Source organism: Trichomycterus rosablanca, chromosome 4 (assembly GCF_030014385.1).
Source record: "Trichomycterus rosablanca isolate fTriRos1 chromosome 4, fTriRos1.hap1, whole genome shotgun sequence".
Taxonomy (NCBI): Eukaryota; Metazoa; Chordata; class Actinopteri; order Siluriformes; family Trichomycteridae; genus Trichomycterus; species Trichomycterus rosablanca.
In genome coordinates this window covers 30,316,399-30,342,170 of record NC_085991.1, presented here as the reverse complement: position 1 = coordinate 30,342,170, position 25,772 = coordinate 30,316,399, and the positions used below count along the sequence as shown (strand labels likewise).

Genomic DNA, 25,772 nt, shown 5'->3' with positions numbered 1-25,772 from the left:
CTAAGCAGCCCTAGTCAGGGGTAATAATCAATCATTTCTAAATGTACTGGAAGCACTTGTAATAGTGTGTTTAGTGTGAGGCCATGGTGTACTTGAATGGACCAGACCTTTCCTCAGGAAGCACTTTAGAAGTGTTTTGAAATGACAATGGATTGTCCCTTTGTAGACTCAGTTCCAGCAGGGTACTTAATGTTTTTTTTTATGTTGGGGTAACATAATAGGGTTTAATAAAGATTGGATTTAAAGAGTGCAAAATGGTAATTCTGTGGTGGGGGATTGTTCTATGTCCAGAAACCTGCAATAAAACATTTAACAAATTACAATATATGTCACATATTTAATAAATTACATATATGTCAATATATATATATATATGTACATTATTCCACTATAAAACACAGGCCAAATATTTCATCTGAAGGCAGTTGGGGGCTTAGTGGTCTATTAAGCTAGTCCACCATCGCAGGAATCCAGGTTTAAATCTTGGCAGTGCTATCGGCATCTACACAGATGTGATTGGCTAAGCCTGAGGGGAATGTTCAAGTCCTGTGATGGATAGGTGTCCAGTCCAGGGTATTCCTGCCTTGTGCCCAAGGTTTCCGATGGCCATTCACAACCCTCACCCTAACATCAGGGACATGTGTTTATGGATTTGTTATTAAGAGCCTAAAATGAGGTGCAAAATTAAGAGTAATATAGATACATTACATATACATATAGATACATTAATATAGATACATTTATTTTGGGCATACAAAACTTTCTTGCAATTTACCAGCATGCTCCACTCCCCCTCAAAGCTTTTAATATAAACATTTAAAACATTATTTACGGAGTGAGTTGTGAAAACATACCTTCAAATGTGACATTCCGGTCATTTGTTATTTATTTATATATTTATTAGGATTTTAACGTCATGTTTTACACACCTTGGTTACATTCATGACAGAAATTGTAGTTACTGGTTACACAAGATTCATCAGTTCACAAGTTTAATGTCAAACACAGTCATGGACAATTTTGTATCTCCAATTCACCTCACCTGCATGTCTTTGGACTGTGGGAGAAAACCCACGCAGACACGGGGAGAACTTGCAAACTCCACAGAGAAAAGACTCGGACCGCCCCTCCTGGGGATCGAACACAGGACTTGCTTGCTGTGAGGCAACAGTGCTACCCACCGAGCCACCATGCCACCCTTCAGGTCATTTGCAGACTAAAAATAAAATCAAAGAATTATTGGAGAATTATGATGAGGCGTAATTTATGATACAATTAAACATTTAACATTGCATTATAAAATGCTAAGCCAGCTCATATAACCTAAATATAGGCATATTTTTGCTGGCAAGATCAACTTGTCTTGTTAGAAAAAAGGGTCACTATAAATCAATACAGATGTGTCACTAAACATGGAGTCAGAGTGGTGTCTTCAAGGATGGCAATAGCTCCATTCACAAGACATAAGCAGTCAATGACATTATGCACTATTTAAAAAAAAAAGTTTTCTCTAATGACCCAGTCTTTTTGGCTATGGAAGCTTTATTTTAATTAAAAAATATTTACACCTAAAAGCTTTCAACTTTGAGGAAACTTTTTGTGAATACAGGAACATATTTTTGGCACTGACAGATGTTACATCAGCTCAAATATATTTGGTTGTTGACAGTGAGGTATTTTGCTTTCATGTTTGCTGTAGCCGTGGTAACAAAAGACTTTCACTGATACAGGCTGCTGAAGCAGAAGAGAAGGCTCTGACATTTTGGATAAGAAATAAATCTTTTTCACTCACCAATCATTGCTTTGTATTGTCAGATTACATTGTGCTGTTATATGTACAGGTCAGTCAAAAGTTTATATTTACATATGAAGGACATGTATGTCATGGTAGTCTTGGAACTTCAATTATTTCTGTTCTTTTCTGTTAAGAAATCATTTTAATACTTAAAACGTTTCCATTTACACATTAAATGTGTTTTTTAACAACCAAAAAAAATCAGAAATAGTTGGGACAGTATGAAAAATGAAAACATGCACTGTTTCCTAGATTTACTTTGACTTCACTGCAAGTAACTGCATTTGTTAATATACATCCATTCCTGCATTTCAAGCTTGCAACAGATTCCAAAAAAGTTGGGACGGGAAAGCATTTACCACTTTCTAATGAGATTAAATGTTACAGGTGTTATTTTGTTCCATTCTTCCTGCAAACATGTCATAAGGTGTGCAACAGTACGGGGTTGTCATTGTCACATTTTTTGTTTTATTTTTTAATGTGTGATGGTCTATCCCAAATGCCTCCAAGCCCAGATAACTTGACACCGCTTCTGGACATGGTTACCATAAGTCTTCTTTTTTGCACAGTAAAAAAGTGGCATTTGTGAATGTAACTCTGTATTGTAGTGCTTGACAATGGTTTGTCAGAACAATTCTTTGCCCATGTAGTTACTGTATATCAGCTATTGATGAATGCCAGTTCTAGTTGTGGTGCCATTCGAGGGATCAGAAATCACGAGTGTTCAGTTTAGGCTTGTGCCCTTGCCCTTTACACACTAAAAGCCCTGCAGATTCGTTTAATGATATTATGCACTACAGAGGGAGAAATATGCAAATCCCTTTTTTGTCTATAAGTCACAGCTGTTTCTTTTTACTTTTAGTTTAATTAAAACTAGGGATGCATCAATACCATTTTTTCCCAGCCGAGTACAAGTGCAAGTACATGCATATTTGTACTTGCCGATACCAATACCGATACCGATACCAATACCTATTTAGAATACCGTTTTTTTTTAAACAAAAACACACATGAGAAGTGACGAGGGGTTTAATGATACCACGTCCAAAAATGCACGTCAAAAAGTAGCGAGTGATCAAAGTGTTTGTGCGCTGATGTGATGAAATCAAGGAGGAAAAATAAATGAATCTGAGTGGATTTGGCAACACGAATAGCATGGATTGTTCTGTAGTGAGTTGGAGGTTAATAAATATTTTTGCAATGTTGGTGTTTTGTTGTTATGTTTTGTAGAGAACAATCAGGTCAGAAATACTGTAAAACGTGTGGGTGTTGGTGTATTCTGATATAAACTATATTATCCCCCTGTCCCACCTGTTTACACTCCTCTCCTGCGTTTCCCCTCACACCGTATCCTGCGTTCTCATTGGCTGTTTGACATGTCACTCATTCCCAGTCGCACATCTCAGATCAGATATCTGACGTGCTAGAAAACTCGATCCGGTCGCCGAGCGCTGAGCGAAAATCAGGGCAAAAGTCGTGTATTGTGAACTAGGCATACGTGTACCAGTATCGGTACTCATGCATCTCTAATTAAAACTAACATTGTTTGTTCATGACATTCTTACACATCTTTGATTCTTCAGCAGTCTAATTAAAATTAAATGTCAAATGCATTAGTGAAGAATGTATAGCTTTTTGGTGGCTTACTTGACCAGAGTAGCTGTGCACAGCATCCACATAATCCTCAGGAGGACAGGTCATGCTCTAGCTGGGATTGTGCAGGCTTTAATTGGTCTCATGAGAATACATTTCCATTTGAACAACAGGGTGTGATTTAGATTGTGATTCTAGCTGTGTGTTGTTTAATTTAAAGCTTATTTTTCTATCCAAAAATGAGCTTCATATCTTCATATTACATTTTGATTTAATTTTCATGTTTTAATCCTGGTCAGGGCTGTGTCGGGGCTACAAATGGTAAAGTTTTCGGTTTCCTATAAGTGTGTATATTAAGTATCTGAAAAACAGCTATTTTTATGTGGATTCAAGACACTTTCATTAGCACTTTCTGATAGCTTACATAAGCCTCCACTAAGTAAGCTTATTACAATAGTGCAATGTCAAGCTAACATTACACACTAGTAAAGAGAATTTAGTGAAGAGATTTTTGTTGATATAAGGTGGTGTTACATGTTTCAGAATGACTTTTGTTAGAAGGTTTTGATAGCTGACAGCATGATTTACCCAAGGTGTGACAGAGTTTCCTGCATGTACAGCTTTAGCTAATAACTCAGCATCTCAACTGGGTTTAAATCTGGACTCTTACTTTATTTTCAAAATCACAGATTTTCCTCATTTTTACCCTTCTGTTTTTTATCATTGGTTTGCTGCATTGTTCAACGTTCTTAAAGCTTTAGGTGACATCAACCCTGATATGCTTTTGTAAAATGTCATGTAGTTAAGATTTTACAATACATTATTTTGTGAATGATTGAAGGCAATCAGGGTCAGGTAGCAAAACAGTTCAAAATCATGATTCTCTCCATCATGCTTTACAGTTTACAGTCATTCAAACATGAATTTTGTCTGCTGTGACCACATATCATTGCCCTAGAAGTGTTATGGAACAACCAGTACAGTATTGACTTTTCAAATTGATGTAATGTTATTTATATTAATACTTTTATCTAATATCAAGAGAATTTACAAGCTGGTTTCTAAAAGTCGTTTGCTCCCATTTCATTTACATATACCAAACAGCTAAAACATTGAGGTCACTTCTCAAAAATGTGCAAGGCAATGCAGAAGTTAAGGAAGCTGCTAGTAATGTCTTGGTGTAAGGTATCACATGACTCCTTCAGATGTCTGATGAAGTACATGTTTTGGCAGGTCAGAGCTGTTTTGACAGCATATTAGACACGTTGTCCTAATGATTTGGCTCACAATTATATAAAATAAATAAAATCTGCAGGGTGGCTAATATAAACACTTTATACATCTGTTGGTTTAGCATTGACCTTTACCAGAATTTTTATACATAATTATTAACTTCCTGAAAATAACACTATTATAAACAAACCTAGTCAGGATAAATTTAAATGACTTTATACCTGGTACACTTTGCATGAAAGCCACTCTTGTACCATAATAATCTAGAGGGTGGATTCCCACATTGCTGGCAGGTGAAAAAAGAAGTGGCTGGCAACTGCTCATGCCAGAGAGACCAGAGCTAGTCTGCAGCTCTCCTTGGCCAGCATGAATGTGGGACAGTAAGGGAAAAAAATGCAAAAGAGAATTGAAAATAACTGAAAGGGTTTGTTTTGGCTGCAAATGGAGAGAAATCAGGAGCGTTTAAGGATGAGTCCATACTCACAGCATGGTTTGGGTAAGATCAAAGAAAATCAAAGAGATCAAACAGGTGACTTTTAACTCAGCTCTGCATGCCATAGTGGGTCTATGGGTAACCTTGCAGTTTTTCATACTCTGATATGGTGTGAATTATCGGTTCAAAGGAATTGAGTTCCCACCCTTGATAAATAACCTCTTGCACATTTGAGTTTTACAAAACTATGTGTTTAAAAACAAAAACTCATGCAGGACATGCAGATAATAGAAATGGTCAAAAAGTGAAAATAAAACATCACTAACTAAAGCAAAAAACACCTGTTTTTTCACTCATGGGAAAACATTCTGTAGTTAGTTAAACTCCTGCTGTTTCCACCTTCCACCTGAAGAAAACTTATGAATGTAATAATAATAATTTAAATATAATAATAATGCCATCTTGATCTGGGTTTAAACTTTGCATGGCTTGTTTTTCTTAGGATCTTATGTTTCTCTAGTTATTTAGGTTTTCTCCCACCTCTCAAATCATGCCAGTAGATTGACCGGTGAGCAAGTGATGCCTACATTTACATTTACAGCATTTAGCAGACGCTTTTTTATCCAAAGCGACTTACACAATGAGCAATTGAGGGTTAAGGGCCTTGCTCAAGGACTCAACAGTGGCAATTTGGTGGTGGCGGGGCTTGAACCGGCAACCTTCTGTTTACTAGTCCAGTACCTTAACCACTGAGCTATCACTGGCCCTAGATGCCTAGATGCCTAGATGCCTAGATATTGATTAGTGCACAATGGTGCATGAGGAAGTGTGTGGGTCATACAATTAGGGTCCTTGGGCCCTGGGGTTAAACCTTACCTTTAGTCAATGTCTGTAAGGTGTTTCACATGTTCTACTTATGTTCGTGTGGGTTTTTCTTTGGCTACTCATGTTTTTCCACCTCCCAAAATATGAGAGTAAATGGATTGGCAAGTGTGTCTAAAATAAGAGAAGAAAAAGTTTTGATAGGAGACTGAAGTGACTGACTGGTTTTACTTATTTAAATAAAAACAGATAAAACATGTTTATTTATAAAGAAACATTGTACACAACTAATGAGCTACAGGGCCACATTACACAGTCCCTTATTGATTAGTGTTCTATTAAAGCTCATATGTCTTGCTTTATACCTTGCATAAAAAACTCCATATGGCATTTACTGTTTGAACTTAAATACTGTAAATAATTTACAACTGTATAATACTGTATTAACTGTAAACATTATTAGATCTACAAGCACCACTGGTTTTAATGCAGTACATTTGTTTGGTTTGATGAATCTATTACATAAAGCAATTTTAAAGTCTATTAAAATATGATGTGTCAGGGCACTCAGGATCTTGATTGAAATCTAGTGTCAATAACCAAAAACAATTTACTTACAAAACTGTCAGTCAGCATCTTTTAGTCTCTGTGTGTGTTAGCAGAACGGTATGTGTGAGTTGGGCTGATGCATTGACAATACGGTTGCCGAGAGAAAGCCATTTGTTATCTGGTTGGATGAACCGACAGTCTACTACCTTTAATGCAGCAATCTCTGGCTAATAGGTTGGCTTCTACCCAGCAACTGCCCATTCATCCCTGGAATGTTCATGTTGGTGGGCTGCTTTAAACAATATGAAGTGTTAAGGTTTTCAGTTTGTCATATGCATTTGATGCATAACACAACTTGAATCATCTTGAGCTTAAAGTGCTTTTCCAGAGCCTCCAATAATGCTTTTTTATATAATATTTGTTAACAAGTATTAGCTACAGTATTTAGTCTCTGCTATACTTGTTACGTGGGGAGAGAAAGGACTCAAGCGTGGAGGTTTAAATTGAAATAATAATTTTATTTCTTAAATGAAAAATAACAAACACACAAAACAGAAATCAAAAACAAACATAAGAACCCCTATGGACGCAGCTGGATGCTGCAGGCAAGAACAAAAGAAAAAGGGGAAAAACTAAAGGACGCTGGACGCGAACCCCGGTCGCTCAGGGGAGCGCCGGGCGTGTTACCAGCGCACTACTGCAGCTGGGGGTAAGCGAGTGGCGCAATGCGCTAAAGGCGCTAGTGCGCGTTGAGAATAGAGAGAAAATCCTAGTTGGCTAGTTAAGCTCACAAACGTGGGTCCGAACCGGGTGAAGGCGTAATAGCCGAGCGCTTGACGGCTTCACCATCAGGCAGTGCGGCACCCACTCGAGCTCAGCTTAAACCAGTTGGGGGAACTGGGTAGTGGCGTTGTAGCCGAGCGCTTGGCGGCATCACCACCAGGCAGTTCCAGAACCCAATGGACCACTAGGAAGAGGATGCCCCCGAAATCACCTCTGGTGCAGTTCGGGGGGAACAGAAGGCTCCTTCATTAGCCGCAGCTGGAGTCAGTCTGTCCGAGAAAAAAGGTAAAGAGAACAGGTTAATGATACAGGTAATCAAGCTTCTACCGCAGATTTGAACCGGGGTTGCTGGCGAACCAACCGAGCGTTTTACGGCGTCGCCACCCCACGGTTGCAGAACCCACAAGCTAGATTCAATAAGCAGACTAAAGCGGTGAAAGCTCCAGCGCCATCTCACGGGGCTGGCTTCACCCGCTAAAGCTAAATGCTACGAAGAAAATAAAAAGCAGCTCGAGGACTGCACGGGATCGCACCACGCTACTTCTAAGAAAGGTAAAGCAAAGCTAATTACCTCAACCTTGCGGTCTACACACCCTGATGGCCTTATGCCACCGGGGGTACCTCTAGAACTACAAAAGAAGCGTGGGGGAGCCGTCAGCAGTCCCCACGGACACCGCAGTGCCCAAAACGAAAAGAGCAAACAAGACAGGAGGTGCGACGCCTGCAGCCAGGCGGCGTGCCCTTAAATAAGGGAGCCGTAGCTGCAGGTCGTTCGCCCTAACGAGCTGGCCTATTATTAAAGGCCTAGCTCCGTACTGCTCTGTAAGGCCTGTGACGTCGGGGAAGAGTGGTAAGTCCCACAAACGCCACAGAACCTTACAATACTGTGAATTTTATAATGAAGAGTAGCTGTAAGTTGCCCTTTTTCTCCTTGTGTGCAATTGCCGACTGCTTCTTTGACACTAGCCCACAGTGAATTTCCACAGAGAATAAGTTTAAATTATTAACAAGAAATTATGAGACTAATCCGTGGAGTTAAAAATGACATTCTAGAACTGATACCACCAGAAGTTGCTGTATGTATTCATTAACCCAGCATATTTCTTTAGAAGAGCCACAATAAAGTGAAAACATTTAAATAAAGGAATACCTTTTTATTATTTCTGTCACAGAAATGAGTTGCAGAAATCAAAACCCCCAAAAGTTGGGACAGTATAGAAAATGAAAAAGTAATGTGCAGTGTTAAAATAAAATATTTTTTTTTTACATTTTCCATACTGTCCCAACAATTCCTGCCATGGCATACATGTTCCATACACGTCTATGTAATAATTAATCTCATCTCCACACCTTGTTGAACAAGAATAAATGTGTGTCTGCTCAATTTTGGATAGATGGGTAAAGATGCAAGTAAAACTAAAGTATAAAGTACATTTAGCTTTGACTTAGATACAAAGAACCCATCAAGGTCTCCTTCACAAAATGCAAGAGACAGCAATGTAGCCAAAAGCCAAGCTGCACATCACTCATCTCTTTCTTGTCAGTAAAACAGATTTGATTTGTCAGGTCTGAAGATTATAACCTTGAAGATGCTGAACAAGTCTGATTGCCCAGACATATAGTAGCTGAGCAACTTAAGTTGTTTATAATAAACCCTTCTCTGGTATGTGCCCATATGAACTCACACACCAAGGTAGCAGACTAGAGTTATGCCTGGGTTGTGACAAGTTAATAGTAAAATTGTGCACACAGGTATTTAGACTCTAGACTTAACACACTGCCTGAATAGGTTTTTTCTCATTTTACACATTTTTCCATTTTTAAGGTTTTCAAAGTTTCAAAACTTTTCTTTCATTGTCTATTTTTAACACTGCTTTATCCAGGTCAGGCTCATGGTGGGAACATCTGGAACAGGTCGCCAGTCCATCACTAGGCACACACACATTCACACACACCCAAACTCACACTTAGGGCAATTTTTGGTAGTTTCAACTGGCCTGACTGCATGTCTTTAGACTTGTAAGAGCACTTATTGTACATATTGGAGAATAGCACTTTCAGAAATACCCATGTGCATACAATATTGAAATAAATAACACCTATTATTGTAGTTTCTTTTTAATGAAAGTGGTTAGTTAATAGTCATTAAGCTGCAGATGTATAGGTGTATATATAGCAGTAATAATCTATCTATCTATCTATCTATCTATCTATCTATCTATCTATCTATCTATCTATCTATCTATCTATCTATCTATCTATCTATCTATCTATCTATCTATCTATCTATCTATCTATATGCATTATGCTAATCTGCAATTTCCTAGGTGTTATTTATTTTCACATTTTATTTCTGAAAGTGCAATAAATATTGTGAAAAACAGCATCTTATTTACCACATTAGCAATATAAATGTTGCTCAGAGTTCATCAGATTCAGGAATAAACATGGGCATCTTAGATGAATTGAGCTCCAGGGTAGCAGCGGGCAGGAGCAGGGGGTCACTTTCAGACACCCAGCCTAGAGCTAAGCGGTTAAAAGAGGGTCTTGTGGAGACAGGGTCAGTCGGAACTTCTACAGGTAGATGACTGGGGAGACTTGGGACAGCAGCTAGTGACTTGACTGGAGCTTTGGATGAACTTCCAAAGCCACCAAATGGTGTGGCCACCCTAGACATCAGATAACAAATTCGATGTAAATACTCCAACAAATAAAAGACTCAAAATAGACTAAGCACAAAGCTATAATTTAGCATACTCTTAATTAACAAAAAAATTAACTTTATCCAATTAGGCTGTAATTACTTATATCAAGCTTTATTTCACTGGATTGCATGAATTTCCTCTTAGTTTCGTTTGAAAAATGATCAATTATTTGCAAGAATAAAATGGAAATGCTTTCAAATTACTAGAATTGTATGCTCCTAGAAAAAAGTACTATAGAGATTACATAAGTACCTGTAGCAAACCGTGACTATTAAACCTCAACCCTCTAGAGGGCCCTGACGATTCTCTCTGATTAGTAGAAGTGTTCATAAATCTAACATAATACATGTCTACAACATAAAGTGCACTATTGCCTAATTCCTATGTGCAGTGTATGTCAAAAATAGCACCACAAGCCATAGAGGAAAATGCCATAGAGGAAAAAATGCATGTCTCAATTTTGATAAAATAAACAAAGACAAAGGCTTTAAGACAAAAACTTGTGGACAGTTGGTAAAAATGCATTACACGTTACCACCAAAGCCAATTCTCAACTATGAAGCATGGTGAAGAAAGTATTTGTTGTGTACGTCTAACAGAAACAACATTGATTGTCTTCAGTGTTTATTAAAGTGCTAACTATTATTAAATATAGCAATTTACATGCTAGTTCTAATTCATAAACTATTCCTAAAGCCAGTGATGACAGTGTTTAAAAATTATCAGCAATTCTGCTGTTTCTGATACGTGTGCCAGCACAGCACAGCACACTTCCAAGTCAATACAGGATTAATGTATCTGCTTTTCTAAGAGGTGTTCACCACCCTAAGAATTTTTAGGGTGGTCCATTTCCTCTGATAATTGGGTGGTGGGTGACCTTCAGACTCGGCATAGCAAGATTAAAATTAGTAGTTGTATGCAAACAAAGTGCACCTATATGATCTGTACCTTGTTGATTTTAAGTAAATGGAAGGTGTATCTTCTAAAAATAAATGACTAAAATACAATTTAAAAACAACATCTGGATAATATTTTTAAAGCAAACACTTGTCACCTGTTAAAACTCTTGTACTGTGTTTTCTGAGATTTGGGTTCAGGTTCAGGCATTTGAAGAAGCAGTGTGGCAGCTAGAGAGGGGTCACTGCTCAGAGCCTGATCCCATGGAGAATGGTAGGATTTGGGAACAGCGGTGCAGTTAAATTTCTCTGCTGGAACATCCTTCAAGGGACCTCCATAACCTGAAGAGTGAATATTCAATAGAACAAATCTAAAAAAAAAAAAACTATATTTATATAAAACACATCATAAACAAGCCTAGCAAATAAATGGTTACGAATATGCTGATGGTTTGATTTTAATGGTGGTCAGTAATTAATTCATTAATCTATTTAAGACAGGGTCAAGGTTGGTAATTTGGCTTTAATTCTACTTTTAGCATCTAAATCACAGCTCTACCAAAGAGCTCTAACATAAACAGTGGGAGCCAAAATCTGAGCCTATTTTGCATTTTCCTCTACTTTAATACAGTTTTCTTCATTACAAATTATATAAATTGCTTAGGAACTTAAGTGAAAAGTGTAAATGAAAATTCAAAAAAATAAGATTTAGTATGTTTGGTCTTTTGCTGTAATAGCAGCATGCTCACATGGACGTGCAAAATCTGGTGATTCATGTAATCCCAGTATGATACCACATTCTGCATCTGTGATGCAGATAAATAAGAAGTTGCTGATCTGTCTCTCAGTGAAAAAAACTTTGTGTATTGGTCTTGGCCACAATTTGAGGCTGAAAAGCCCAACTTTGCTTAAAGAACCATTTCACTGTTGACACAACAGTTTTCTTCACTTATTCTGATGCCATTCTTCCTATATTCAAAATGCTGCTTGTTAATATTAACCAAAATTGTGGTAATTATGAATATTTTAAAATTCTTCAGTCAAATTCTTATGCTGGTTATATAATTTGTACAAAAACAAATCAAGAAAAATGCAAAATAAAAGCATTCCCAGTGGTTATAGATTTTTGGTTTTACTCCATTTTAACACTGTATTTCTTTAAATGTTCTAATTTTTTTTGGAAAATGTTCTAGGATACTGACACACATTTGAGATGTATTTTCAAAAACATGATGACAAAGTCTATGTTGTTTACTGTAGGAGGAGCATTGGCCAAATCAGTGTTTATAAACTTAAAGATAAAATCTGTTTGTGATGCTATTATAGTAAGATGCTGCACTGGACAGGAACCTGAAAGATACAAACATTTCCTGACAGACTTCTCTAGAGGCCCAGGGCAATTAACAGAGGAATGATCACACATACATTGACAGATCAGAAGAGTGTAGCAGAAATACCCAAATTCTAAAACAAACAGTAATTTCAGTGGATCCAAGCTGCAGTCTCACATGACTGTTACAGTATCTGCAGATTATGAACATTATCTTATTTTTAATAGTGTAAACAAAGTTTAAACTGTTTTTAGCAGTTAGAAAAACTGTGTATTGGAATGAGCACTGACCTGGAGCTATTAAATTGGGATTGGAAAGGTTTTGTGGATCAGGTGGGTTTGGGGGATTTGTCGGTGCCTGGTCAACTCCTACACCGTTGGCATCATTGTTCATGTCTGTGGTTTCAGTATGTGGCGCACCATTCTGTAAAAAAGATATATAAGATATATTGACATTTTTCAACTGATAGCTAACTCTGCTTAGCATCACTCACTTGATTGGAAAGGGGCGGTTTTTGACCACTTCAAGCTGATACTATTCTTTAATGCTAAATGGCTGAAATGAAATGTAATCAATACAAGAGACTTTACCTTTGCTTTATTTATTTATATTTGTATACTGTATGTACTACCTAGGCTACTAGTGCTCCTAGACTGGTAGTAAAGAGAGGAACTGAGAGACATAATAGACAGGTCAGTAAAAACATGAGCTATATCAAGTCTTCTATGATACAGCTAAAGCCACCAAGCATAGCTTTACACAGGCAAGCTGTGAATTCTCATAAAGAGCCTTAACATGCACAAAGGAGTTCTGTTGTCTGGTGTCTGTTAAGCACCCAGCCAAGCCATTGGCACTGCTGAGAAGCTAACCTGTGAAGCGAGATTTGGGTCTCGGCAATGGTAGACTGGTGTAATAGACATATAGAGATTATCCTTTGTGTGTTCTGGTTATCTTTTAACTCCCAAAAACTTGCAGATGTTAAACTGCCTACACTAAATTGCTTTTAGGATGTAGTATGTAGTGTGTAGTGCCTTATAATGGATTGGAACTCTAATCTAACAATAATGTCACAAGATTTACTAAGCTTCTCAGTAACACTGCCAAGGTGGTATACTACTGGCTTTGGAAGGCAAAAATAATGCTTAAAACCACCTGACACCAAGTGCTCAAACCAAACTGAATGAAATTTGTAATGAGCCACACCTGCAATATCTCCTTTTGCATTACCTATATTTGCAAATGTATGAGGTCCGAAACTGCAGTTTGCCAATAACATGCCACATAAACATTAGACTGGTTCATAATGCACTTTTTGGACAGCTGAATTGTTTTACTATTGTGCTGGGGAGGTAACAAACAAAATCATATGTATTTTAAACAACTGGATTTTTCTTTGTCATTTTAAAAGTAATTAGATAAATCAAAGCAGCTAAAGCTTAATGAAGATTTTCTTAAGATCACAAGGTCATTATTGTTTACTTAAAAGGAAAAATGTTATATCTGTAACAAACTAATCATACTTACATTGACTTGAACATTTGTCTCTCTCTGAATGCTTTCAAACGTGTATCTTTCTGAGCGTTTCTGGCGCATCTTGAAAAGCCGAGAGCCTCTGTTGGAAGCTAAAGAGAGTTCCTCCAGCATGATTTCTTTTGGGGTGTTCACCTTTCTCCCCAGATCCATCTCTGCCCCTGTAGGAGTCAGCAATTCACAGGCTGGGTGTGCAGATTCTCTGAAATCTATCCCATCTTATGTTCAATGTAACATAGTGAGGTATGGCAATCATTAAAGGCTCTGACTGTCACACTTCCAAATTCCAAATCTTAAATTGGACATGCTTTCTGCAAATGATCTCACAAGCATGTGAAATGCTTCTCCTGAGTACTTTTGACAGGTGCTTATGTTTATATGGGGTTAAACGTTTTGGCATGTTTATGCTGTGATCCATATGTGAGTAATTACTAATTATGGTAATAATAATGATTATTAAAATTGTTAAAATATACACAATATTATAATTAGAAAGCAAAACAATAAATCAGAACAATAAAGCAAAACAAAGTGTGCACTTACTGAAAAGAACAACTTTTTTACACTACACGCAACCAGAAAGAAGTGTTTGTATACAGCATCATGTTGCACAGAAACATGGGTCCTAAGGACCTGTGTTTACAGTCTGTGAGGAGTTTTGACTTTTGTGATGAATTAGTGACCTGTCCAATAGTCCTGCCCTGCATCCAGTGCTTCTGGATGATTTTACATTGCATTTTAGGTGGCATTAAAACACTGAGGAGCTTGAAAAAATATTAAACCTTGTAAAATACCTGCATAATCCTGATAGCATTATATTAAGGCCTTCATTCATTACAAGGCTAACCTATTCATTTGCCAACACTAAATAAATAACTGTTCCAGTTAAAAGCCACATGTTATAATCAAATAACCACGTGACTGTATAGACATATTCCATTGCGACACAATACCTGTGTGTGTTGAGATAATTTTACTAACCAGGTACATTTAATGACATGCAAACCACTGGAGCTATTGTTAGAATTTACTACATTAACTATGAAATGTTTAACCATCAGCTTTCTGTTGCATGTATGTAATTAATAATTCATTCATTGTTAACTATGAACTGTCATTTACCTGTAAGGTTTTTACAGCAAGAGTTTGAGAATTTAGGTGTCATCTTACTTTAGGCCATGTTTTTATGGCTAAATGCTAAACACTGCAAGGCATGTTATTCATGTATATGTTATAGGTCCAATCTCATGGATTCATATATATCAGAGTAGCATGCAAACAGCTGTTATGAATCATATCTGTCTTTTTCCTTAAAATAGCGATTTCAAAAAGACATCTACAAAGGTATTAGTTACTTCCAGTAGTAAAACATGTCAACAGATTATTTACAGCCCAGCCAGGGTGTGGCATAGGGTAAATTACTAAAATTAACCTCACAGACTGGTGGGATGAACTAATAGGCTAACTATAGAAAAGCTTATCTGACTGTAGATAGTAAATATTCTGGGTTCATGGGTCCAAGTGTACTGTGCTGTACAAAACATTAAATAAAAAATATTACTGGAATGTACATATTGTATATGATCATTATATAAAATGAATGTATAAACACACACAGTACATTAACTTAACTGAAATAAATTATTTCACACAAATGTCAGACATAGATTCCTGTCTAAATTCCTGTCTAAAAACATGGGTACGTATATGGATATTTTTATTTTAAATGCAGTATTTTGATGTTTTCAGTAATACTTTTTTACTATTTTATTTTATGCATTTTCTCCCTTTTTTCCCAATTTAGCAAAGCCAATTCGTTTTTGCTTTTAGGGACCCCGATCGCATCTGAGGAGGGTGTATTTACCTGACACACACTTCCTATGACGCGTGCATAGTTTACCGACCCCTTGTTATTTGTATATACTTCATGCATGATTCATGCGTGTGGTCAGTCTCGTGCACAGAGAGTCACGCACTGATTTCCGTGTTCCTCCACTTCTGTACAAGCGCCTCGGGCTACTAACCAAGGTCCTCACACAGCATCGAAGATCCCACCCCTCTTTAGTCCTGTCTTTTCCCACCCAGATAGGGGTCACCCAGTCTGCTCATAATTAATTTTAGAGGCAAAATAGTTTTGCAGTAGCTAGTGCTGGTGCAGCATTAATACTCATGGTTAGTTACTAGCTGATTGATTGATTGATTTAAATGAGAGGAAAACATAGGTACATTAAGAGGAAAACCACCTGACCATAAGCTTTTTGGACATCTTTGGGACCCCTTCCCCCCATGCATCTATAACAACATCCACTGGTCAAGCTTTTCACAAGACTTAGACCTGTTTCTGTAGAAATTCTTGCCTACTCAGTAAAAAGAGCATCAGTGAGGTCAGGCACTGATGCTGGACAAGAAAGTCTGACTCACAATCAGTCTTTCCTTTTATCCCAAAGGTATATAATGAGGTTTAAGGTCAGGGTTCTGTGCAGGTTACTGAAGTTCTTCAGTACCAAATTCTTTAAATTATGTCCTCATTGTTGACCTTCTTTTTGTACACAGGAGCATAGTCATATAATATAATACACTTACACAGAGAGTATGGGAACATACTCTTACTTAAAATTTACATTCTTTGCATCTAGACAACAAAATGAAATCAATATATATTATTATCCACCTGTTAAAATTGGTCAATATGGGGACAAAACAGTGCATCATACCTCCAGTGCCTTGAATTTCTCTGCAAATGGCTGCCGCCTGCATCTTCCTCTCCCTTACTGTCATTAAGGAGTGCTGTGACATGGTGACCTGTTCAGCAAACATTCTTCAGTGACATATACATTTAAATGTATTACACATTTAGGAACCAATCAACCACTGGAAGAATTCCCACCAGACACATGCTCACCCTGTTTAACTGGTGTAATTTACTGTACATCTTTAAAGGAGTAAGCAAGCACATCCCTGAAATAACCTCGGGTAATTAAACATGATGCCAATATGCAACACACTATTTGTACACACTTTGTCATTTAGAAAGACAGAGCAGTCTAAACCTGATTTAGCCAGACAGTACAGTCAAAGGTACAGAGTGAGATTACATATGGCAGGTAGTACTGGAAAAAAGGCAGATTGTGTCCCTGTGTATTAATATCCTGGAGCTGATCTCACTGGACATACTGTTCCCATGGTAAAAGAGTCATGTCCACTCTAAAAAAATACACAGCAATGATGCATATAGAGCAAAACTTTTAAATATGGTAGCAGAAATACACATCTGTTATTCCACTTGTAATAATTTAAATTTAAGGAATACATGATATACATTCCAAGTAAATTGCACTGCCTTTCTTCCTTTTCTTTTCATTTTTAACACTTCTGACCCATACACATATACAAAGAATGCTGCTAAAAAATGTATCACAGTTAGAAAAAAAAAGATAAAAAACACATCAAGAGGTTTGGCTGATTCTATTTAATGTTCCTGAATTTCATGATGGCAGCTAAAAGATTGGGTCAGACCCCATATGTCAAAAACACACAAACCCACCTGAGAAAGAATCTGCTTACCTGTGTGTTAAAATTATCTGGATGGCAGTAGGTGCTTGAGGTTGTGTCTGTATTCTTTAGGGTATTAGGCTAATACACAGAATAGTGTGACCTGACTCTTCCAAGGACCGAGGGGCTCTGAAAGCAAGTAGACCATGGGGGGAGAGGAGAGGTGGAGGGGCGGCCTTGTACTGTATGAAGTTATATATGGAGGTTAGGACACACACATTTAGGTTCAGTGAAGCTAGAGTCTCTTCCGGGTATGACTGAATTACGTCATACGGAATGGAATATTAATAGGCTGTCTGATCAGCAGTGTATAAAGCCTGATTTACATAGGGTATATGGTGACATTTATTGCATTTGAACTATGTAGATCATAATAAACTTGACATTATGTGTGAGGAGGATTTTTGTAAATAAACACTGACCTGAGGTTATGTTGGAGTAAGGTCCTTCACAGAAGAATGAGTAGCTTTAAAAACAAACTACCAACTAATTTTTACAGTAGACATCACACTCCTTATTATAAACCATTTCAAATACAAGCAGATATGTACATGAATGCAAAATTTTTTTTTAGAATTTTGTTCTAAATCTTTTGTTCACTGTCAATTTCCAGGTGGATCGATCAGGGTCCTTTCTATGTGGAGTGTGCATGTGTGGATTTCCTTCGGGTGCTCCGATTTCCTCCCACAGTCAGGTTGATTGGAGATACAAACTTGCCCTAGGTGTGACTGTGTGTGTGTGTGTGTGTGTGTGTGTGTGTGTGTGTGTGTGTATTTTTGGCCTGTGATGGACTGGCGAGTTTTTTTTTTCCAACCTTTCAACTTTGAATTGCACCCACTGCGACCCTGAATAGGATAAAGCAGTGGTAAAATAGACAGTGAAAGAATGAGAGAATTAACTGTCTTAAGAAAGGTTTGGATTCTAAAGTACATTATCACCTACTTATCCATAGAGCCTCATATAAGATGAACTATAAGTAATATCTTGTTTTTGTTGTGCTGTTAGCAGTAGATTTAGCTTGGAACTGTATGTTGTGCACTATAAAGCATGGTTTATGCCGGTTTAGTGCTATTTGTACTAAAATTTGTACATGAAAAAAGGTTGTTTATGTCGTTTATCCAATTATCTGCAGATTTGCTAGGTCAAGTTGCTCCAAAAACTAAATAGTTGCAATTATTGTTACAACAGAATGTTATTACTGCTACTACAATTGTGGGCATTGAGGAGCTTTTGGGTAGCGCGGTAGCCTAATATGTTAACCATATTATATATCTTACCACTTAGAGCAGAGATAAACACGTTATCTCACAACTAGCAATTTTTGAGGAAGGGAAAGCCAGAGTGGGATTTACTAGCAACAGCAGCTACTAGTGTCTGGTTGAGTGGTGGAGGAACACTGTGGCCAGAAAAACTGATTCTTCTTGTGCTTGTGCTTGTGTTATGCTATTTGTTGCTGATTTTGTAAATGCCAGAAAAAATAAATGTGTTTAAAGCATAAAAAATAGCATACATATATTTAAATTATAATGAATTCCGGACACAGCCAGGACCTGTATGTCTACCTGCGGGTTTCTTTGCAGGGTTTCAGCACAAAAAACCTTCCAACTATTTATCAGCTTTTCAAAAAATAAAAGATAAAATCAAGCCTTTTCTCTCTCTCCTGCTCAAAAACTGTTTTACACAGCATGACCATCCACTGAACTTTAAATATGTGCATTTTAAGATGTTTTGCTTTAAAAAATCATTTGTGTCAAAGTATTAGTGTGCTTTAAATGTAATAAATCAATGAACTGGAATGAAGACAGCATATAATCAGGCAAACAATTCAGTTTAATTGACTAATCTTTCACACCAAACACTAGGACAGCATGCAGTATTGGCACAATAGTCACTGCACTGTAACAATCATAGTACAAAGGTTAAACAGCAAGGGCACACAAACAGAATGTATAATTTGCTGTGGTTCAAGACTCATAAATAAATGAAGGCAAATTGCTACAGGGCTGCGGTAGCAAACTGGCTGCATTGTGCTCTCAAGCGAATCATTCATGCTGTGGCAGGCAACGGTGCCAGACCTCATGTAGCCTATAAATGTCATCTAGGGTCACAAAAGAATGATTTAAACACTTTAGCAATGCATTGCACTAATTTATGAGTGTACAATAGCATTTCATGATTTTAGCAAGAAACCACAGTAATAAAGAACTTAAACTGTAGCTTTTACACATAACATTGAACTGTCTGTTTAAACACATGCATCAGCCATATCGTTATTGAAATGCTCAGTGTAACTTAAGCCTTTTTTATTTCAGTTTACTGTCAGTTCATTTCAGGTTACAATAAATGCAGTTATACCACCAATGTTTATTATATGATTTTTTTAACTGAAATATAGCTAATTATTATTTACAAGAACATTTTGTAAACCCCTCACAATACGTTGGATTTCTGCATAAATTGTGATATTGGATTGGTGTCCTGTAAAGACTCCACTAACAGTGTTTACAAATATACACTTTGGCAGACCCTTTCAAACTAAATGATTTAGAGATTGAAACAAAAAGCACAATAGTTTGTGTTATTAGATGAGGTGGGATATGTTTTTTCTGTTATTATCTTTAATATTTTTAGTGGGGTTTGGACAATGTTTTGTAAGTAATTTATGAAAAAAAATGATTCCTAAAGTTTCACAAAATATTTTCTGCAACTGTTTAGCTGACTTATTTATAGAATTATGTATTGCAGTAAGATACTGTTTTAGTGTTTTTTAATCAGCTTTTTTGAAATATAATGCTGTGCCTTAATAAAAGCATTTGGATTTGTACATTGCTACCATATCTTAAACATTTTTCTAAATCTTTTAAAAGACATCACAAAAAATCATCAGGACCTCTCCAAATCTTTTAACATTTCAACACTTTGCTCATCTACTTCTGCACACTTACTCGATCCCACATGATTCCTTCACAACAACTCTGTACATTTACCTAAAAACTTGAAACATTCTGTATTTGCCCTGACTATCGTCTCCAGGTGCTATATGTGTTCCTATAGCCTAACTGTCCCAGAGGCCTTCTGCTCTGTGTTCCACCAGAGCCAAAGTTGGCCTCAGTCATTGATCTAGTCGGCTGAGACTGTCTCAGATGCGATACATATGGCACAGGACCTGCAGGGGCCGACACTGTGCTTTTAGTTGGTGAAAGGTAAGCTAAAGGTGACTGACTTGATCCCCAGCCTTGGCTCTTCTGTTGAGGCTCGTACGCAACCTTAGCCTTCCACTCTGCTGGAGGTTCAGGCAGAAGCTTACGGTTGGCTGCCATTCGCAGACTGGAAGCAATGGAGTGCTGCATATCCCGGAAAGAAAAGGCTTCATCTACTAGACCCAAAGGGTGCCTGGATGCTGCCTCCCATGGAGTCGGGGCCTTGCGGCCCTTTTCCAGCCAGAATACCTGTCTCTCTGTAGAACGAGAGGTGTAGGTTGCGTGAGATGATGGAATGGGTGATGGGGAAATGGAAGCAGACCTGGAACCAAAACCCACTGGTGGAAGTCTAGCTGGGGGAGATAGGGATGCGCTCCTTCCAAGTGCCTGAAAAAAATAATAAAGTAATAAAGTAATAATAATAATTAAGAGATCAAAATATTGAAAATTACTACAAAACAAAAGTAAATAGCATCAAAAGAAAATTGAAAACATTTTGGGTCAAAGTCTCTTAAAGTCCTAAATTAAAGTTTTTTACTTCAGTTCTTAACAACTAGTGGCTTTGCAGATCACTAAAGATAAAATACGTTTTTTTTGTTATTCATGTATCACATGATTCTAGAATGTAAAATACAAAGACATGACACAATTCAATGACGTCACGATTTATGATATAAACAAAGAATGCATGGAATTTGTATATGTGAGGATAGGTGAGGATTTTGGGAGTGCAGAAGTAATTCATAAATCCTAGGACTGACATAGAAAGACGTGTTCCTGGCATGCAGTGACATTAGCCCTTTACAAGTAAATGTATGCATTTAACTTTAACTGTATGTCCTTTGTTTAATGGATTGCATATCATTTTTGTGTGTACTTTTACACATAATTCAATTACGGTTCTAAAAATCGGAAATGATTGAGGAGTACACTTAACAAGTGTACTTAACAAGCCGCTCAGGTGGCGCAGCGGTAAAAACACACACGCTGGAACCAGAGCTGGGATCTCATCGTATTGAATCTTAGCTCTGCCTGCCGGCTAAGGCTGAGCGGTCATGAACAACGATTGGCCTGTTGTTCAGATGGGCGGGACTAAGCCGGATGGGGTCTCTCTCTCTCATGACTGGTGCAATTACGACCTCTGCTGGCTGATTGATGGCGCCTGCACAGAAATGAGAAAGAGTGCTCTCAGGGTGTGTCTCTCCATACACAACGCTGAGCTGCACTGCACTCGTCAAAGTGTAGGTGATAAGATGCATATGGCATGCTGCCCACGTGTCGGAGGGGTTAGCTTCGTTCTCCTTAATCAGAGCAGGGATTGGCATTGGTGGAGAGGAAGCATAACACAATCGGGCAATTGGATGCGCTAAAAAGGGAGAAAAAGGGGAGAAAATGCATAAAAAAGAAGAAGTATATATATATATAAAACTTAAGCTACATTTTCACCTGTTCAAATATTATTAATTTAGGCTGTTTTTAGGCTGCCTAAAATCGGTACAGAAGGAATTTATATTAAAACTGAGATTATTAAAAGAAAATTTAAAATAAGGTCATGATATAGTTTATGTCTCAGGTCTGTTATTACTAACTGTATAAAACAAATACATAACTTTGCATACTATATAATTTCTTGTTTGTTTTCAGCTATTTAAAAAATCAATTGGTATTTGATTTAGCAATGGAAGTAAAACAGAACAATATACAGTAGTTGGGGAAGGACTGTACACATTCACTAAGGTTTAGTCCACTGTTTAGTGGCAGTCAGTTATACTAGCTTTTATTTTAATATTTTTTATTGGAAAGGTTAAACTTATTCAAACGAAATGCCTACAATGTAAATAAGACATTATCAGCCTAGCCTATTACTCTAGCTATTGTGTTGTTACATCAGAGTGCAGACCAATAAGACTATATGGTAGTAATAAAACTGCACATACTACATGTTATAATACAAACTACAGTAGGATTCATTTACAGTATGCAGTTTGGAATCAGGTCAGAAATCGACCTGCAACACTCCATAGCGAACACAGCCATTACTGTTACTGTACTGTGGAACCTATGGCTAGCATATGCTACCACCTGCTGTTTACACTGTGGTAAATCAGACTGCAATTTGTAGCTTCACGATGAGTCACTGCTTCAGCATTTTGCTCCCTCAGCGTTTTCCTCTAAGGGTGATATGTTTCATGCTATCATTACGACAAGCATGATTTCACTTCTATGACCTACAGAACCGAAATAATTTGTCTAATTCTTGTTAACTTCACTAATCAGTATAATAGAGAGCAGATGATATCTGTCAGGAAAAATAACATTCTGTTGCATGCTAATTTTATGTTTAGTAAAATGGCATATGGCTAGACAAAATGCAAATGAGCCAATGTATCTTTGTTGTTAATAAATAATAAATAGTATTGTTTTAATCACACTGTATACTACAATATTTGTATGACTAATTATTTAGCAAATTGTACAGATACCAGGAATATGGATGAGATCAAAACGGCATGACTTGCCACTAATCCTAGTGCATGATGACTGAGTTTTGGAAAATTAATAAATTAATATGAGATCAAGAAACAGGTGGCATAGAAATGCCCTCTGTTCTTAGAGGTCATGGGATAAGGTATCATATCCTTACAAAAATAGTATCAGGCAGACTACTCAGCCTTGAGTCATATCACTTTCATATTTCTAAAATGACAAGCCTTTACACTTCTCAAGTGCATGATGCCATACTGGTCCACTTTTAGTGTATCTATATTAACAACGTATCATCTGCACATATTAGTCAGTGGAGAAAGCATAGAATGGTCTTATTACTTACATTCATAAAAATGTTTTTATTATAGATTTTCAAAAGCATCTCTAGATTGTCCAGTGCCAATACCATGTAGTGGCGTGGCACTTTTTCACTGTCTACTGTGTACTGTGATGACAGTGTTACTAAAAGATTTGAGCAAGGACACAACATGAAAAAAAATGAACAGAATAAGCAAAAGCAAGACAGTGAATGTGCTCATGCAAGGCATACTAAAAGTGGCAGAAGCATGCAAATAAACCAAGAGAACTGAATAAGAATGATAGCAAGTAATTTTAATAGTACTGTAGCAGGCCTTACAGAAAGTGCATCATAAAGAACGAGAGAAACAGAAGAAAACAAATATTACAAAAGTCAAATAAAACAAAGGTTTTCCAAATGTGCAGTGTCTTTACACTTGAAAAAAAATGCTGGTTGTGTATTTTATTTAATTTAGCAACTCAAACTAACGTATCACAAAAATAAACAAAGACAAATACAGAAAAAAGAACAAAGCAGAAAAGTGACAAAAATTATTTTCCTAATTAAACATCAAGGGGAAAACAAAGGATATCACGATAGTCTTAAAGCTATTAAAAAGAAACACTTTACTTCTTGCCTTTTTTGATTGCATCACACAATATCAACATTACAATTTGATTAGTTGCTTTTAGGCACTGCTTTTACCCTAATAACTTTTAAATGTGGTCTTCGATAAACCACATTCAATATAGTAAATACAGTATGCATTTCTTCTAACCTAAAAAGGCCTAACTTTTAAAAAAAAATCATAAAAATTAGCAAAATTAATATTAATTAGTCTTTCAAATAAAGAATACTCAACTAAAACTCCAATTTACACTCTGACTTGTCATATGTCACGTTCTTAGTTATGTATTTCATTTATTTTGACTACCATTTTCAATCAGTCTACTGAGGTACTTTAATATTTTTCTCTGTCAAAGATTATACATGTAAATAAATAAAAATATACAGTATATATGTTATATACTATTATATATATACAGTGTATCACAAAAGTGAGTACACCCCTCACATTTCTGCAGATATTTAAGTATATCTTTTCATGGGACAACACTGACAAAATGACACTTTGACACAATGAAAAGTAGTCTGTGTGCAGCTTATATAACAGTGTAAATTTATTCTTCCCTCAAAATAACTCAATATACAGCCATTAATGTCTAAACCACCGGCAACAAAAGTGAGTACACCCCTAAGAGACTACACCCCTAAATGTCCAAATTGAGCACTGCTTGTCATTTTCCCTCCAAAATGTCATGTGATTTGTTAGTGTTACTAGGTCTCAGGTGTGCATAGGGAGCAGGTGTGTTCAATTTAGTAGTACAGCTCTCACACTCTCTCATACTGGTCACTGAAAGTTCCAACATGGCACCTCATGGCAAAGAACTCTCTGAGGATCTTAAAAGACGAATTGTTGCGCTACATGAAGATGGCCAAGGCTACAAGAAGATTGCCAACACCCTGAAACTGAGCTGCAGCACAGTGGCCAAGATCATCCAGCGTTTTAAAAGAGCAGGGTCCACTCAGAACAGACCTCGCGTTGGTCGTCCAAAGAAGCTGAGTGCACGTGCTCAGCGTCACATCCAACTGCTGTCTTTGAAAGATAGGCGCAGGAGTGCTGTCAGCATTGCTGCAGAGATTGAAAAGGTGGGGGGTCAGCCTGTCAGTGCTCAGACCATACGCCGCACACTACATCAAATTGGTCTGCATGGCTGTCACCCCAGAAGGAAGCCTCTTCTGAAGTCTCTACACAAGAAAGCCCGCAAACAGTTTGCTGAAGACATGTCAACAAAGGACATGGATTACTGGAACCATGTCCTATGGTCTGACGAGACCAAGATTAATTTGTTTGGTTCAGATGGTCTCAAGCATGTGTGGCGGCAATCAGGTGAGGAGTACAAAGATAAGTGTGTCATGCCTACAGTCAAGCATGGTGGTGGGAATGCCATGGTCTGGGGCTGCATGAGTGCAGCAGGTGTTGGGGAGTTACATTTCATTGAGGGACACATGAACTCCAATATGTACTGTGAAATACTGAGCAGAGCATGATCCCCTCCCTCCGGAAACTGGGTCGCAGGGCAGTGTTCCAGCATGATAATGACCCCAAACACACCTCTAAGACGACCACTGCTTTATTGAAGAGGCTGAGGGTAAAGGTGATGGACTGGCCAAGCATGTCTCCAGACCTAAACCCAATCGAACATCTTTGGGGCATCCTCAAGCGGAAGGTGGAGGAGTGCAAAGTCTCGAATATCCGCCAGCTCCGTGATGTCGTCATGGAGGAGTGGAAAAGCATTCCAGTGGCAACCTGTGAAGCTCTGGTAAACTCCATGCCCAGGAGAGTTAAGGCAGTTCTGGGAAATAATGGTGGCCACATAAAATATTGACACTTCAGGAACTTTCACTAAGGGGTGTACTCACTTTTGTTGCCGGTGGTTTAGACATTAATGGCTGTATATTGAGTTATTTTGAGCTAAGAATAAATTTACACTGTTATATAAG

The 25,772-nt window shown here is 37.4% G+C and overlaps 2 protein-coding genes across 3 annotated transcripts; both read right to left on the bottom strand.

Moving 5' to 3' along the window:
• Nucleotides 1–754: 754 nt before the first annotated feature.
• myoz2a (myozenin 2a) lies at nt 755–17,363 on the bottom strand. Of its 2 annotated transcripts, XM_062994148.1 has the most exons (7): nt 17,235–17,363; nt 16,385–16,472; nt 13,665–13,831; nt 12,431–12,563; nt 10,968–11,151; nt 9,605–9,877; nt 755–1,216 (listed from the first exon to the last, which is right to left on the bottom strand). In XM_062994148.1, the coding sequence occupies exons 2-6, from the start codon at nt 16,464–16,466 to the stop codon at nt 9,628–9,630; spliced, it is 816 nt and encodes a 271-aa protein (XP_062850218.1). In that variant the 5' UTR covers nt 16,467–16,472; nt 17,235–17,363; the 3' UTR covers nt 755–1,216; nt 9,605–9,627. The 2 variants fall into 2 exon arrangements, with proteins under 2 accessions (XP_062850218.1, XP_062850217.1); XM_062994147.1 differs by lacking the exon at nt 755–1,216 and having other exon boundaries at nt 6,923–9,877.
• Nucleotides 17,364–19,031: 1,668 nt separating this feature from the next.
• Nucleotides 19,032–20,881, bottom strand: LOC134311911 (synaptopodin-2; the record flags this gene model as incomplete). The annotated part of the gene is made up of 1 exon (XM_062993559.1): nt 19,032–20,881. A coding segment is annotated over one exon (639 nt), but the record flags the coding sequence as incomplete, so codon positions are not given.
• Nucleotides 20,882–25,772: the final 4,891 nt, after the last annotated feature.